Here is a 13,313-nt window from a genome sequence, read left to right on the forward strand (position 1 = left end):
CGATATACAGTGATAATCAGAGTTGTATCAAACTCTCTGAGAATCCAATATTCCATGATCGGTCAAAGCCAGTGTTTTAAAAATCGGTCGCTCTGAACCAGTAACCGATCAAACCGGCTTAAAAACCCGGTTTACTTCCTCATTTTGCCATTTTTTTGCCCTAATTGGCCGGTTTAGGACGGAACCGGTTGGTTTGTGGTCAAACCGGTCGGTTTATTGCCAGGGCAACTATAACCCCCAAAAAATGCATTTTTGTGAGTTTTGAAGCTGTTTTGAGGGAAATTTGGGGTTGTTTTCCTGCAAAAATATTCCCTCCAAGAAAAACATGCCTACCCTCACATTTTTCTAACACATCTCAACCCTAACAATGTTGGCAATTGATGGTAATGTTAAATTCTTAAAGTAAAAGTGACTTTTTAATTTTCATTTTCATCCTTTTACATTACCATGAAATGACTCGGGATGTTTGAGAGTGGTTTCAACCTCATTGGATTTCATATGGAGAAACTAGAATTTTAGATTTCACTCAAAATTCAGCAGACTTGATGGTTTTCAGGATTTCATGGTTTGGGGGTTTGCAATCTTTCCATTTGATTCTATCATGCATGAGGGATTTCACTCAAAATTCAGCAGACTTAATGGTTTTCAGGATTTCATGGTTTGGGGGTTTGCAATGTTTCCATTTGATTCTATCATGCGTGAGGGTATGAGATTGGCATTTGATCAAGAGCATGAAGCCCTTTAAGAACCTTGATTGTGGTGGCATTGATTGTTAAAATGTGTTGATTGTGGTGGCATTGATTGTTAAAATGTGTTGATTGTGGTGGCACTGATTGTTGAACTCCTCTACCATGGCCTTAACAAGAATGCACCCTTCACTCAAAGGAAAACAACTGGTTAGGCATGCTAATCTTTTTCTACCACATTATAAGGTTGAGGAGATGAACCGTTCACTCAAACCAAAATCATTGGCTAGGCATGTTAAACCTTTTCAATTTCTATCATGTTATAAGGTTGAGCAATCCAAGTTTGAAGACTTTGAGCTAGATGATGTTCATGTATCTCTTATTGATGATGTTTATGTATTTCTAGTAACGTTGAATCAATGATGAGTTTCATGAGTGACCCATGTTGATCAGTGATTTGTAGTTTTAATGTTTATTTTTGCTACTACTACTAAAGTTGTAGAGGAGTTTTAGGAGTCCTCAAACTCGGAGGCATATTATTTATGTAGCTCATGTTGATGATCTCTTGTCTAGTAATGGTGATGAGTTTGATCATGACGAGGAGTGATCATGTTGTTGATCATTGATATGTAGACTTGTAGTAGTTCAGTGACCCCATAGCGTAGACTCTAGAGCATTTTTTTCGGACTCTAGAGGCCATTTAGAGCCTCATTGATTATGTATTTTGCTGCGGATATGTATTGCACTCGATGCCATTTTGATATATTCACCTTTACATGGTATATAGATGAGAAAATCTTGCATATTTTGTTTCTATTGGCTTGGAATCATGGTTTTAAATCTTAAAAATAGTTTTTTCATTAAAAATTAATTATTTAATGTATTTTTTTAAACCGGTTCGTTTAGACCTGACCAATCCCGGTTCGACTAGTTCCAGTTTTTAAAACATCGGTCAAAGCATATTGAGATCAGGTACCACTTCATCAGAGACTGGGTTCAGAGGGGCGCTGTGAAGCTTGAGTATATAGCCACTTATGAACAAGTAGCAGACATTCTCACCAAGTCATTCCAAGGGGCAAGTATGTATTTTTCAGAGACAGGATGGGAGTGGTGAGAAAGACCTTCCTCGGTAAGAGGGAGTGTTGAAAATAAGGGTACCAAGGAAGTGGTTCCTAGTGCATTTATCCTTTTGGCCTAGGAAGACACATTAATAACCCTTTTGTCTAGTGACATTATGTGTTTTATTAACATCATGGATCAAAGTATTTTTTATGCGATATGTACTATGTACTTTAATTTATTAAAGTCACATCTGTTATAAAAGTGACTTTATGAAGAAGAAAAAACTAAGTACACTTTATATTATTAAAGGGACTTTTATGTTTTAAAAGTGACTTTATGAGAGAAAAAAGTACACATAGTACAAAACATTAAAAAGTACTAGGAGGCTCATTAATTGAGGGGGACCACATGAGGGAGGGGGTCAAGAGAGGGAATGATCTCCACCCTTGATCTAATGAGCTGAGATTTAATCTCAACCATTAGATCTAAGGGTTAAGGTTCTACTTTAGGAAGACAAAAAGGGAAAAGGAAGACATTACTCTCATTATTCTCATGAGACTTGAGGAGAGGAGAGCAAAGAAAGGAAAGGAGGACAAGTTTGCAGGTCTGAGGAAGAGTTTGCAGGTCTGAAAAAAGAGGAAATCGAACACCAAAGTCAAGCCCAAGTTCTCAGGAGCAGACTGGCATGATCTAGAAAATTTTGGGCTAGCAGATTGGGCCGAGTTTAGCGGTATTTCTGGCCTATTTTTAAGCTAGAAGACTGTGTGAACTTGTGGAGTAGCTGTGTGGGAGACTCAGTGTGCTTCTTGTGAGCAAGAGTAGCTGTTCGAACCTCTTAATTTCTGCCATATATTCAGTCAACAGGGCCGCAGAAATTGGAGACTGTCTCAATGTTATTCCTGACTAGAGAGCACGAGTTTTGAGGCATTCTCAGCGTGATTCCAGAAGAGAAATTATATCAGACTTTGGCATTAATTTCTGAGAGTGATTTTTTCTATTCCTGGGACAGAAATCGAGGCACTGTATGGTGACTGCTAACACAGAAAACGAGGCAAATCACAGGCAGGGCTTATGACTGTGAGGCACAATTTTCTATGTATATTTGGCAGTGACTTCAGCAAGCATTAGAAAGGGGATTAAGTTGACTTTTATCTGCTGTGTATAAATTTCCTTAGGAGCATTTAAAATCCTCCTTGAAGACTGGTTTTCCCCTTGTGGGTTTTTCCAGGGTGATTAGACCAAAAATATTGTGTAAATTTTCTGAGTGTGTGCTTGCATTCATTTCTTATATCAGCTGTGAAAACAAAAGAGTAGAGCAGTTCTTTTTGTTTCATGTTAAATACATGCTAACATACATACAGTTCATATGTTATGATGGGGTTTGGGCAATAAAACTCTGCAAAAACTTGAAACTGGGAAGGTCTACAGCAAAAAAAAAAAACTGCAAAATCTACCATTTAGAGCGCTCTCTTCTTAATTTTCTTTCATCATTTGAAGCTAATGTTCAAGAAAATTCCAACACTATTTACAAATTATTTTTATAACCTCTTTGGCAGCTTAGTTGCATGCCAAAGGAATTTTTGTGTGCCATTTCATGTGTCTATTTTTCAAATATATAGGAAAAGCAGTGCATGCAAGTCTAGGGGCACCCCTCTGCAGTTGGCAAGCATCAACCCCACTAGAGAGAAGAATTTGACTCTATTGGGCAGGTTATTCTAGATGTTACACTGAAATTTCCACTGCCGGTTCATCAAGTTAATCAATTTTCTAGGGAGTGGATTTCTATGCTAACACTGAACAGTACACAAAGCCAGGATCACCGTCTCCTACAGCATTCACTCTACCTTTATTGTACACCCGCACACCATGGCACCCTGGAGACATCATGCAATGGCCATGGAAGCTTAAACCCTTGCTGCCGTCACCTAAACCCTACTTCTGTCACTCACACTCTTTTGCTTGAAGTCATGCTTGCATAAGTTTGATTTCTTGTAGAATGAAACTATCTGCATCATCGTACTTGATATCCTCCAATATATTTCCAGAGACCATGCATCTTCTGATGCTGAATTCATCATTCTAGAGATATATGAAACCGGTGGCTCTCATTGCTCAGAATATATATTTTTCACAACTTACAAGAAACTGTAAAAAATGGACCGTTAACTTATAACTGTAAAAAATGGACCATTTAATAATTTCAGTGATTACCGATTTCAAACATCTGTTATTTTTCAATTATTTCCTGTACCTCTTTTGAAAAAAAAAAATCCAGAGTCTGTACACATCTGACTTTTAATAAGAAATTGGCAAGGATGGCCCTGACTTTTAATAAGAAATTGGTAAGGATGGCCCCTTGGCCGAGAATGGATCCCAGCACATCAAAAAATGAAAATATTAAATATAATTAATAATTATGAACTAGACTACAACACCCATGGTAAGGTTAAATGATGAACCAAGAATGAAACAGTGAAAAGCAGGATTTTATAATTGAAGTACGCCATTCTTAGGTCAGTGAAATTGAAAATATACCTCATATGGAGCTTTCCTTGTACTAACTGCATCATTTTCATTGAAAATTGGAACTACCCGGAGCTCCAGCAAAGAAGTTACAGTATGATTCAGTTGTCTTCTGAACTCTGGGTCTTTGAACTCATTGTCAGTTACAAGAAGCTGGGAAGAAGCAACATCCAGCTGCAATGGTTGCAAGAAATTGTTCAAACAGTATGCAATAAATATATGGCTAAGACTGCAGAAGTTAGCCATTCTGCATAGTTCTTACTAGAAAGATAGGTTTGTCTCAGCATCATAGAAATGTCACTAACAAACTGGGAATATGTACAAATGTGAAGTAACAAGTTCTGTTTCCCATAAAATTCTATAGAATTTTACTGTATATAGATAGAGAAATTAACTGAGACAGCATGGAGAGAAACTCCATATGTATAAACCTCTTGTATACCTGGCTAAATAGACTATCGTACAGAGCCATCAGGCCACTCTGGCCAACAGCAGCACATGGCTTTCCATCAAGTTCAACTTGTGGTTTCTGGAGATCTACAAAACTGTATATCATAGACAAGGTCATTGTATAATAGCATCTAACAACTGCATCATGGTAAACAACAGGAATGCAACTGAGGCAGAGAGAATATAAAACTATGGATATGTGACCAGGAAGTTGAAGTATTCCAAATGATGCCATGCATACACTTCATTCTTTTCTTAGAACAACAGGAATGCAACTGATGCGGAGAGAATACAAAACCAGAGAATGTGTAACAAGAAATCTGAAGCAACTTAAATGACACCATGCATTGCACTTCATTCTTTTCTTAGCACAAACAAGTTCCATACTAGAATGGAACAAAACAGTGGTAATCCTGAGGATGAGGACTTGAATAAAATTTCTACCTGCTATTAATCAGTCTTTGGTAGCGAAGCCTCTGCCGACCAATCCCTACTGCACCTGAGGTCACAAGTATAACCTCAAGGCCGACTGACATCAGTTCTTTAACCTGTAAATGCAGATAAAAAATTTCATGAAGGTGCTTTTACAGAATATAAGCTGGAGTAGGATTAAATTTCTAAAAGATTTGCCACGTACAAATAGAAGTATCCATTGAGAAATTAAAAAGAACAGGGCACATTGCCACATTTTTAAGCCCAAATGTTATCACAGTCATCTTCTAGAACACATTTTATGGTTTTGCAGAAGGATGGACTTTATAGGTCTTCTTTCGATTACTCAGAGTTACTGTGATTTTTTTTTCATTGTTCATGGTGAATCAGTAACTCATTGGAGTAATATGGGCAAGGCCCAGGATCAAACATTTATGCTGCCACTATAACATCAAGACTATATCAACAGCCCGCAAGCCAGACATACCAATAACTTGACTTACCAAGAACTGAGACATCCCGACCCCACCAGAGTGGAATCTATTCCAGGGATTGCCTACTCTTCGAGTCTTATCACAACAGGCCAGACATGTCCCTTCGAATTGAACCCAGGTGGATGGGAGAACAAACCATGCTCTCAACCACTCAAGCTACTAACCGGGGACCAGAGTTACTGTGATTAATAATTAGTAGGACTGAATGGCAGTAAGGCAGTTAAATTTATAAGATTTTCTTAGGTTTGAGTCCCTTTCGTGTTATGTCTAGACAAGAATTGAAGATTTGCTATTTGTGATAAGGGAAGAACAGAAATGACCCTGCATAACTACATGCAACAGTTTCTTAGGGAGAAGGAGATATGGTGCACCCATGGGCTAACAGTCAAAATTGATACAGAACACAGCTTTCATCTTGGCTCCCAGTACAGCAGAGTCTAGGAAGAGAATTTTTATCAACCTTCAATCATACAATTAGCTCAAGGCCTCATAAACATGATCAGTGAATTATGGTCAACTAAACTACTAGTTTGCAGTAAGGAAGCTGAAAGTTTCAGGTTCTCACATTAATTTGAATCATTCTTGATGTATGTCTAAACATAAGCTAAGGGAACTCTATTCACAATAAGAAAAAAATGGAAATTCCCCTACATAGTACAGAGGCATAGCTAATTGCAATAGCTCCTTAGGAAGAAGGTAATATAATGCACTTAAGAGGCCAAATCATCAAATTGGTACACCATACAACTTGCATTCTACAAGAGTTCCTAGGAAAGTGGTTCTAACTTCTAATCAAATTGGAGATCTAGAATTGGCTGAAATTCTAATTATGACCCATGAAAGTATTATTTTGTGAATTCAAACAGTTGGATACAAGCTTAGATATTGAGTGTCTGCATGTGCTTTTAGTTTGCTATATAATCTTATATAAGTCAATATTGGTGTGTCTATTCTGTTTATCCAAGTTGATCATGTGATCTATTTTTTAAAGTCAGGAGGAAGACGGACCATTGTTCGAAGCAATGGCTATTAATTGTCTGCCTAACTAGGGTTTGCTTGTTGTAAGAATTCCATTAGTGTCTGTTGTACAAAGAAAGCATAGATGAACACATTTTACGTTCTTGACATTGCATTTTGCAGAATAGATAACATTCAGAAATGCATAAAGCCCACGGTTACCACTGAGGTGAAGATTGATAATTTGAACTGAAACGTGAATGAATGTTTGGTAGATTTATGTAAAGAAACTGAGATGATTTTCTTTACTTTTTCAAGGCATGTAAAAGATGTTGCATTCAGCTGCTGTGTTTTGCACTCATATAGCACAACTTGTCAATTGCACTCCAATATATAAAGAAATTCAAGTAAACTACTAGTTTATGAAGCTTATCTGTTTGCAATACCTGCTCACATAAGGAACCAAGGCGACCCAAGGCAAGCCCTCCATTAGCTCTAGTGACGACAGCAGTGCCAACCTGCAGAAATCATTGTTTTTGAAGTCAGAAACATCAGACATTTCCCTAAACTATGTGAAATCTGGGGACATGATCACCTTATTTATATTAGTTTGTATAAATAACAGGTGATGAAGCTGATGCAAAAGCTATAACATGTAGATTCTAGGTAAGATTGTCTGAGTCTCAACTCTTAGACATGAGCTTGTGTTCTAGCGGCAAAGTAGAGAGTTCAACAGATACAGGTTTTAAAATTCCATACTCACTAGTGTTGGAAAATGTAACTGGGTTTGGTCTTCATAATTATTCTTATGTATTTGATGTAAAAAGCAAAAAGAAGTAAAAGAAATTTATATTTCATTTGATAAGCATGTTCTTCATGCTTTTAGGATCCATTGAGTCAAAGTCCTATTTGGACTTCTTAAGGAAAAAGAAAAGGAACTTTTAAAAATTGTAATTTTGGTCAATTCACCTCAAGAAGCCAAGTCAGCCCTCCTGGATGTTAAGTCAGCTTACTGAAAGGATGTGTCTTTTCGCATATGAGAACAACTATATGTTGGCATGCGTCCTCCTCCAATTGGGTAAGCAATTTCAGTGATCTCTGTGATGCATTCTGAGGCAAGAAATATGTGAAGTTCAGAGGACATATTCTTGTGAAGAAATACAAGTTTTCTGAGGCCATATGTCTGCAAAAGAATGTGAGTTTCTGGACTAGATATCTGAGATAATGCAAGCCTTTCTATGAAAGATAATCTGTGATGATGTGAGTTTCTCTGTGGGAGATAATCTGTGATAATGTGAGCTCTCTGTGGGTGATGATCTGAAAGTAATATAAGTTCTGTGTGATATATGAACTGAGATTGATGTGGCTGAGATTGATGCTATCTCTTGTGACTGAAACTGATGGCTTCTACCATGGCAATCTGAAAATTTTGGAGGGCTTGACTTGGCTTCTTGGAGGTTGGATTTGGGTCTCAGATTTCTCACTTTGATCTGATTCTATAAGAAGAGGAGATTTTCTGGGTTCTCCCCATTGTGAGGTTTTGGCCTTGGCTTTGAGAGCCCACATCTTGTGTTCTCTATTTCGTGTGATATTCATGTTTTATATTATGGTAATTGCTTGATGAAAGAAGAGAACATAATAATATTAATAAAGAAGCTAACAAATTCACAAGTAATTATCATGGCAGAGAAATCAACCCTAATTCATAAGCCTACTGATTTCTCAACATAGTATCAGAGCTAAGGTAATGGAAAAAGCAGCTTGAAGATCACCCTTGTTAGCTTATCTGAAGATACTCCCACAGCAGTTCATTTATCAAAGTGAATAAGGATAACAACAGATCTTATTTCTGAAAAACATATTCTGTTCAACTTTGAGATGTGAAGTTCACTGTGAGATCTCTGTTATGTGAAGTTCCTGAGGTAATGCGAAGAGCTTTAAGGCTAATGCAAGGATGATAATGCGAGTGTTCTACATCTAATACGAATTTCTGTAATGTAATGTAAGTTGCTAAGTATATTTCTAATTAGACAGTGATGTACTCCTTCTTGGACAAGAATACAAGTTTTCCACTTGGCATAGAAAAATGAAGCAAGGCATGACAGTAAAAGATTGATGTGAGTTACATTGTTAATACGAACTCTTCTTGAACAATGACACAAGTCACTCATCCTTGAACTGATCCCTTTCCTTCTGAAACAATGATCCGAGACAGTGATACTTCTTATCTGTTGATGCAGGTTTCTACTAAGTATTGTGAAGTCCTGTAGAATCTGAGGTGTGTGATTTGTTGCATGGTGTCAGATGCCTCTCCTTCTGGAACAGTGAGACAAGTCACTTACACTATGACTACAATGCTAATTCTTTACGATGGTATGGGTTCCTCTTTTCTATAAGTTAACTTTCGTGACATAACAAGTGATATGCATAATACAAGTTACACTGATGATGTATGGTATCTCCTCCAAAGTCTGACAGTGATACAAGTTCCTTCTCAGATATGTTATGAGAGTAATACGAAGCAATGCAAAAAACTGTGAGTTGACAAACCTAGCGTCAGTAATACAAAGATTTGACGTTGATATACTGAGGTAACACAAGTCTGAGCAATGTGAGTTATATGGCAGACCATGATATATGGCTTGCCTCATTGACAGTGACATGACAAATGTATATATATACCCTTGTACTTTGGGAAGTATGACAACAAAGCATGGTTGACACCATAACAATAACTTGACAGTATTACACCAGTGAAGAATGGCTTGAAAACAATTGATAAGTATGACTCATTTCCATGACAGTGATATAATGCATGATAGTAACCTTGATGATATATGACCTCTGTATGAAAGTACGAAAGCACAAAGAAAGACATCATTATGGGCAGCATCACAAGTTCTGAAGCAGACCACTAATTCGAAACTATCCAAGGAAAGCAACAGGACTCATACCAAGCAACGACACTTGCTATATATGACATTCAAAACAATTCACTAAACAATTGCAGAAGATCATCTTGTTGAAGAGACCAAAGCTACAAGAGATCCAAAGTTCTTGGAGCACAAGTATGAAAATCATTTATACATAAAAGAATCCACTGCATCAATAAGTTCAACCTATCTATGCCAGCATCTCAAAAGAATTCCTGTAAAAAATTGACGCATCCTTGGTACTTGACAAACTGAAGAATCTTTGCTAGAGTGAATAAGGTACGTACACTTTTATTTTTGCAATGCATTACAAATAAGGCTAATGTAGAGATCCTTAGCATACTCTTGAATACATTTGAAACTTTCATAAATAGAAGTGGTGTTTCTAGGGTTTTGTGACTAACCCTTTAGTATACAGAATTTGAAAAGAGTATACATGATTTCTAGGGTTTGCATTAAGAATTTGCAAATGAAGAACCTAGGGTTTATAAACCCTAACAAGGATTTGAATTAGAAGATCCTAGAAACTGTAGCTAATTGTTTTCTCTGTAAAAAGAAAAACACTAGAATGACAGGATTGACATCATGCTCTTAAGAGATAAGTACCTTCTAGATTCTATTCTCTTGTCTTTGTATATTCTGTTTGGTTGTACTTGCTGGGAAGAATTGCAGGCACATAATGAAGACTGTCAAAGTTGTGGAAGTAAGATGAGAAGGATGGAAGAACAAAGTGAAGCAAGACTCATGTTTGATGATGATTCCATGATAAATGATGGGGATAAGGATGATATACAAGATGACCAAAACCAAGAAAGAAGGGAGCAGTTTGAAGCTTGAATCAAAGAAGTTGACTAGAGGGCAAGATGTTCACTTAACTCAGATGGAAAGAGGTAGCTGTTAAGACCCTGATAAATACGATATTGAAGCTTGCTGACTGGTTCGTTCCAGGAACACATTGATTGATGATTGAAAGTTATAGAGCATGAAGCAGAACTCTGTTGTAATATGAAGATAGACCATGCAAAGGAATGTTGACCTCAGAAGGAGCAAGTAGCAAGATTTTGAAGAATCCCACATCTTGACTAAAAGCTATTGTGATTTGGCAACTCTGATAATGTTGGGATATGGTTTGGCTTCCTAAAAGGACTTATTGCAGAAGTATGTGAAGAGGCTGAAAAGATAGCTTGTTTGATGATATTATACCAGTTGTTGTTTGATTCGATTTGGGTGCACATGGATTGAGTGGATGGCACTGATGATGGCTTGGAAAAGCATGAGGACCGAATATTGTTATGAAAGGATGGAAGGCATGTGCTAGCAGCTGTAAGAAAATTTGGCTCCTTGAAGATGATAGATGAACCAATTGATGACAAAATTGCATGAAGATTGTCAAAGATCTAGGAAGCTTGATGTTTGATATGATGTTGTTAAGAAGCTGAGAAACCCTATCATGAAGATAGAGTGTGAAAGAGTTTGGCTCCATAAAATATTTGACATCTAGAAAGGTCGAAGCTCAGGTATGATGTAATGTGAAAGGAACCCTGCAACTTCAACTATATCTCCATAGAAGAACAAGTAGTTGATGTATTGATGAAGTATGAGACAAGCTAAGGAATGTGATGTCTCCCTGGTTGAGAGGAAGTAAGGGATCTCCTCCTTGTTTGAGAGAGAGTAAGCACTACCTCCCTGGTTGAGAGGGAGTGATGTGGGACACCATATTTTCCATGTATCATGCACTAGGCCGGGACTAACAGTCGTAATTCTAGTGAAGGCACTGGTAGGCAGAATAGAGGATGTGATAAGCATCTGAGACTGATACTCCTTCAAGATTTGGAATCCAAGATAGGAAGTAGTCCCATGGACCGATACTCTTTGAGGATAAGACAGGGTATCCAAGATAAGAGTAGGCGAAGAGGACCGATATTCTTTGAGGGTTGGAAATCCAAGATAAGAATAGTCCTGTAAGGATATACCTGGTGAACATCCGGATGAGGTATGTGCATTGAGAGGTTGTGGTATTGGTGTCCAAATGTATGCCTCCTAGCATTGTGCTCTAATCTAGTGGAGTGTTAGAGCTTGTTAGTCAAGGCCTTGCTATATTGCAATTTGACAATGTTGGTCATGATGTTGATGCTTGATGATGGCTTATCAATTCGACTCTTCTTATGAGAATATTTCAATTTGAGAGTATCCTTGTACCGGTTATGAAATTATGAATACCTCCCTAGTTAAGAGGAAGTGTTGGAAAATGTAACTAGGTTCAGTCTTCACAATTATTCGTGTATTTGATGTAAAAAGCAAAAAGAAGAAAAAGAAATTTATATTTTATTAGATAAGCATTTTCTTCATGCTTCTAGGATCCATTGAGTCAAAGTCTTATTTGAGCTTCTTACGGAAAAAGAAAAACATATTTTTGAAAAATTTAATTTTGGTCGTTTCACCTAAAGAAGCCAAGCCGACCCTCCTGGATGTCAAGTCATCTCACTAAAAGGATGTGCCTTTTCGCATATGAGAACAACTATATATTGGCTAGCATCCTCCTCCAATTGGGTAAGCAATTTCGGTGATCTCTATGATGTGTTCTGAGGCAAGAAAGATTTGAAGTTCAAAGGACATATTCTTGTGAAGAAATGCGAGTTTCACGTTTTATATTATGGTAATTGCTTGATGAAAGAAGAGAACATAATAATATTAATAGAGAAGCTAACAAATTCACAAGTAATTATCATGGCAAAGAAATCAACCCTAATTCATAAACATATTGATTTCTCAACAACTAGCAACTAAGAAACAAGACACATCCCACTATGGGCCTATGTTTGTATCCCATGAATTGGAGATAGACACACTAGGACATGTATTTGATACATGTTTGGCACGTGTTCTAAAACAAGACACACGTCAAACATGTGTCAAACATGTGCCCTAGACATGTCTCGTGTATTCAACTCTAAAAAGCATTTTTTCATTGCTATTTTGTCCCTCGCGGATGTAGGAGAAGAGCTCTCACGGTCTCTCATTGTGCAAGTGAAGGGTAAAATCAAGATTGGAAGGGATTCCAAGACTTTTGTAAATGTTCTAGTTTCTAAAAAGTATGGATCATTATGTCTCGATTTCATTTTTGTATTTATAATTAACAATTTTTTTAATATACATGCATACATACATACATACATATATATAGACATATAGATATACATATAGATATACATAATGTGTCCCCCATATCTTGTTTTTTAAGTCAACATATCTCATGTATTCGTCGAATACTCATATTTTTGTTTCCTCCATATCCCATGTCCTCATGTGTTAAAATTGGCAACTAGGGCCAAATTCCACTTTGGATAGGTCATTTGATGAAGATGATTATTGCATTAAAATCATCTCTTTGAGAGGACCAAAATCGACCTAAAGATCGTCAAATTTGGATAAGGAGAAATGGGTTTTTGATTTTATGTTCCATCACATGTCTCTTGATGCCCATCAAATACTATAAATAGAAGAGTCCTCCATCCATATTTGGCATCATCATATCTCATTCTTCTTTCTGAAATAGCCGCAGAAGAAGGCAGTCTCCAACAAAGATGGTAAGGGCAAGGATAGCATCATCAAAGGTCTCCTTGATAGGCTGTATTCCACGGGCTAGTGACTGAGGCTGTTTGGGCTATTTTGTAACTTGATCTAGGGCTTTTATCCTCCATTACAGATCCGAATTTAGGGCAGAGGATTTCGCACTGTTTAAGCATTGATTTATATTATGCTGAACATGATTCTCA

At 37.2% G+C, this 13,313-nt stretch overlaps 1 protein-coding gene across 2 annotated transcripts in view; it reads right to left on the reverse strand.

Moving 5' to 3' along the window:
• The window catches only part of LOC149234725 (delta-1-pyrroline-5-carboxylate synthase-like), a 290,923-nt gene that overhangs the window by 220,913 nt on the left and 56,697 nt on the right, over nucleotides 1–13,313 (reverse strand). Inside the window, exons 2-6 of one of the 2 annotated variants that reach the window (XM_089371915.1) lie at nucleotides 7,574–7,714; nucleotides 7,051–7,122; nucleotides 5,166–5,269; nucleotides 4,714–4,816; nucleotides 4,284–4,445 (exon numbers count right to left, since the gene is read on the reverse strand). In XM_089371915.1, coding sequence (XP_089228041.1) covers nucleotides 4,284–4,445; nucleotides 4,714–4,816; nucleotides 5,166–5,257 — 357 coding nt within the window. In that variant the 5' untranslated portion in view covers nucleotides 5,258–5,269; nucleotides 7,051–7,122; nucleotides 7,574–7,714. The remainder of the gene's footprint in view (nucleotides 1–4,283; nucleotides 4,446–4,713; nucleotides 4,817–5,165; nucleotides 5,270–7,050; nucleotides 7,123–7,573; nucleotides 7,715–13,313) is intronic. The other variant, XM_089371914.1, reaches the window with a different exon arrangement.

This window comes from Pinus tabuliformis, chromosome 8 (genome assembly GCF_031772625.1).
Source record: "Pinus tabuliformis cultivar Carrire ecotype Pingquan chromosome 8, CPIR1, whole genome shotgun sequence".
In the NCBI taxonomy this organism is placed as follows: domain Eukaryota; kingdom Viridiplantae; phylum Streptophyta; class Pinopsida; order Pinales; family Pinaceae; genus Pinus; species Pinus tabuliformis.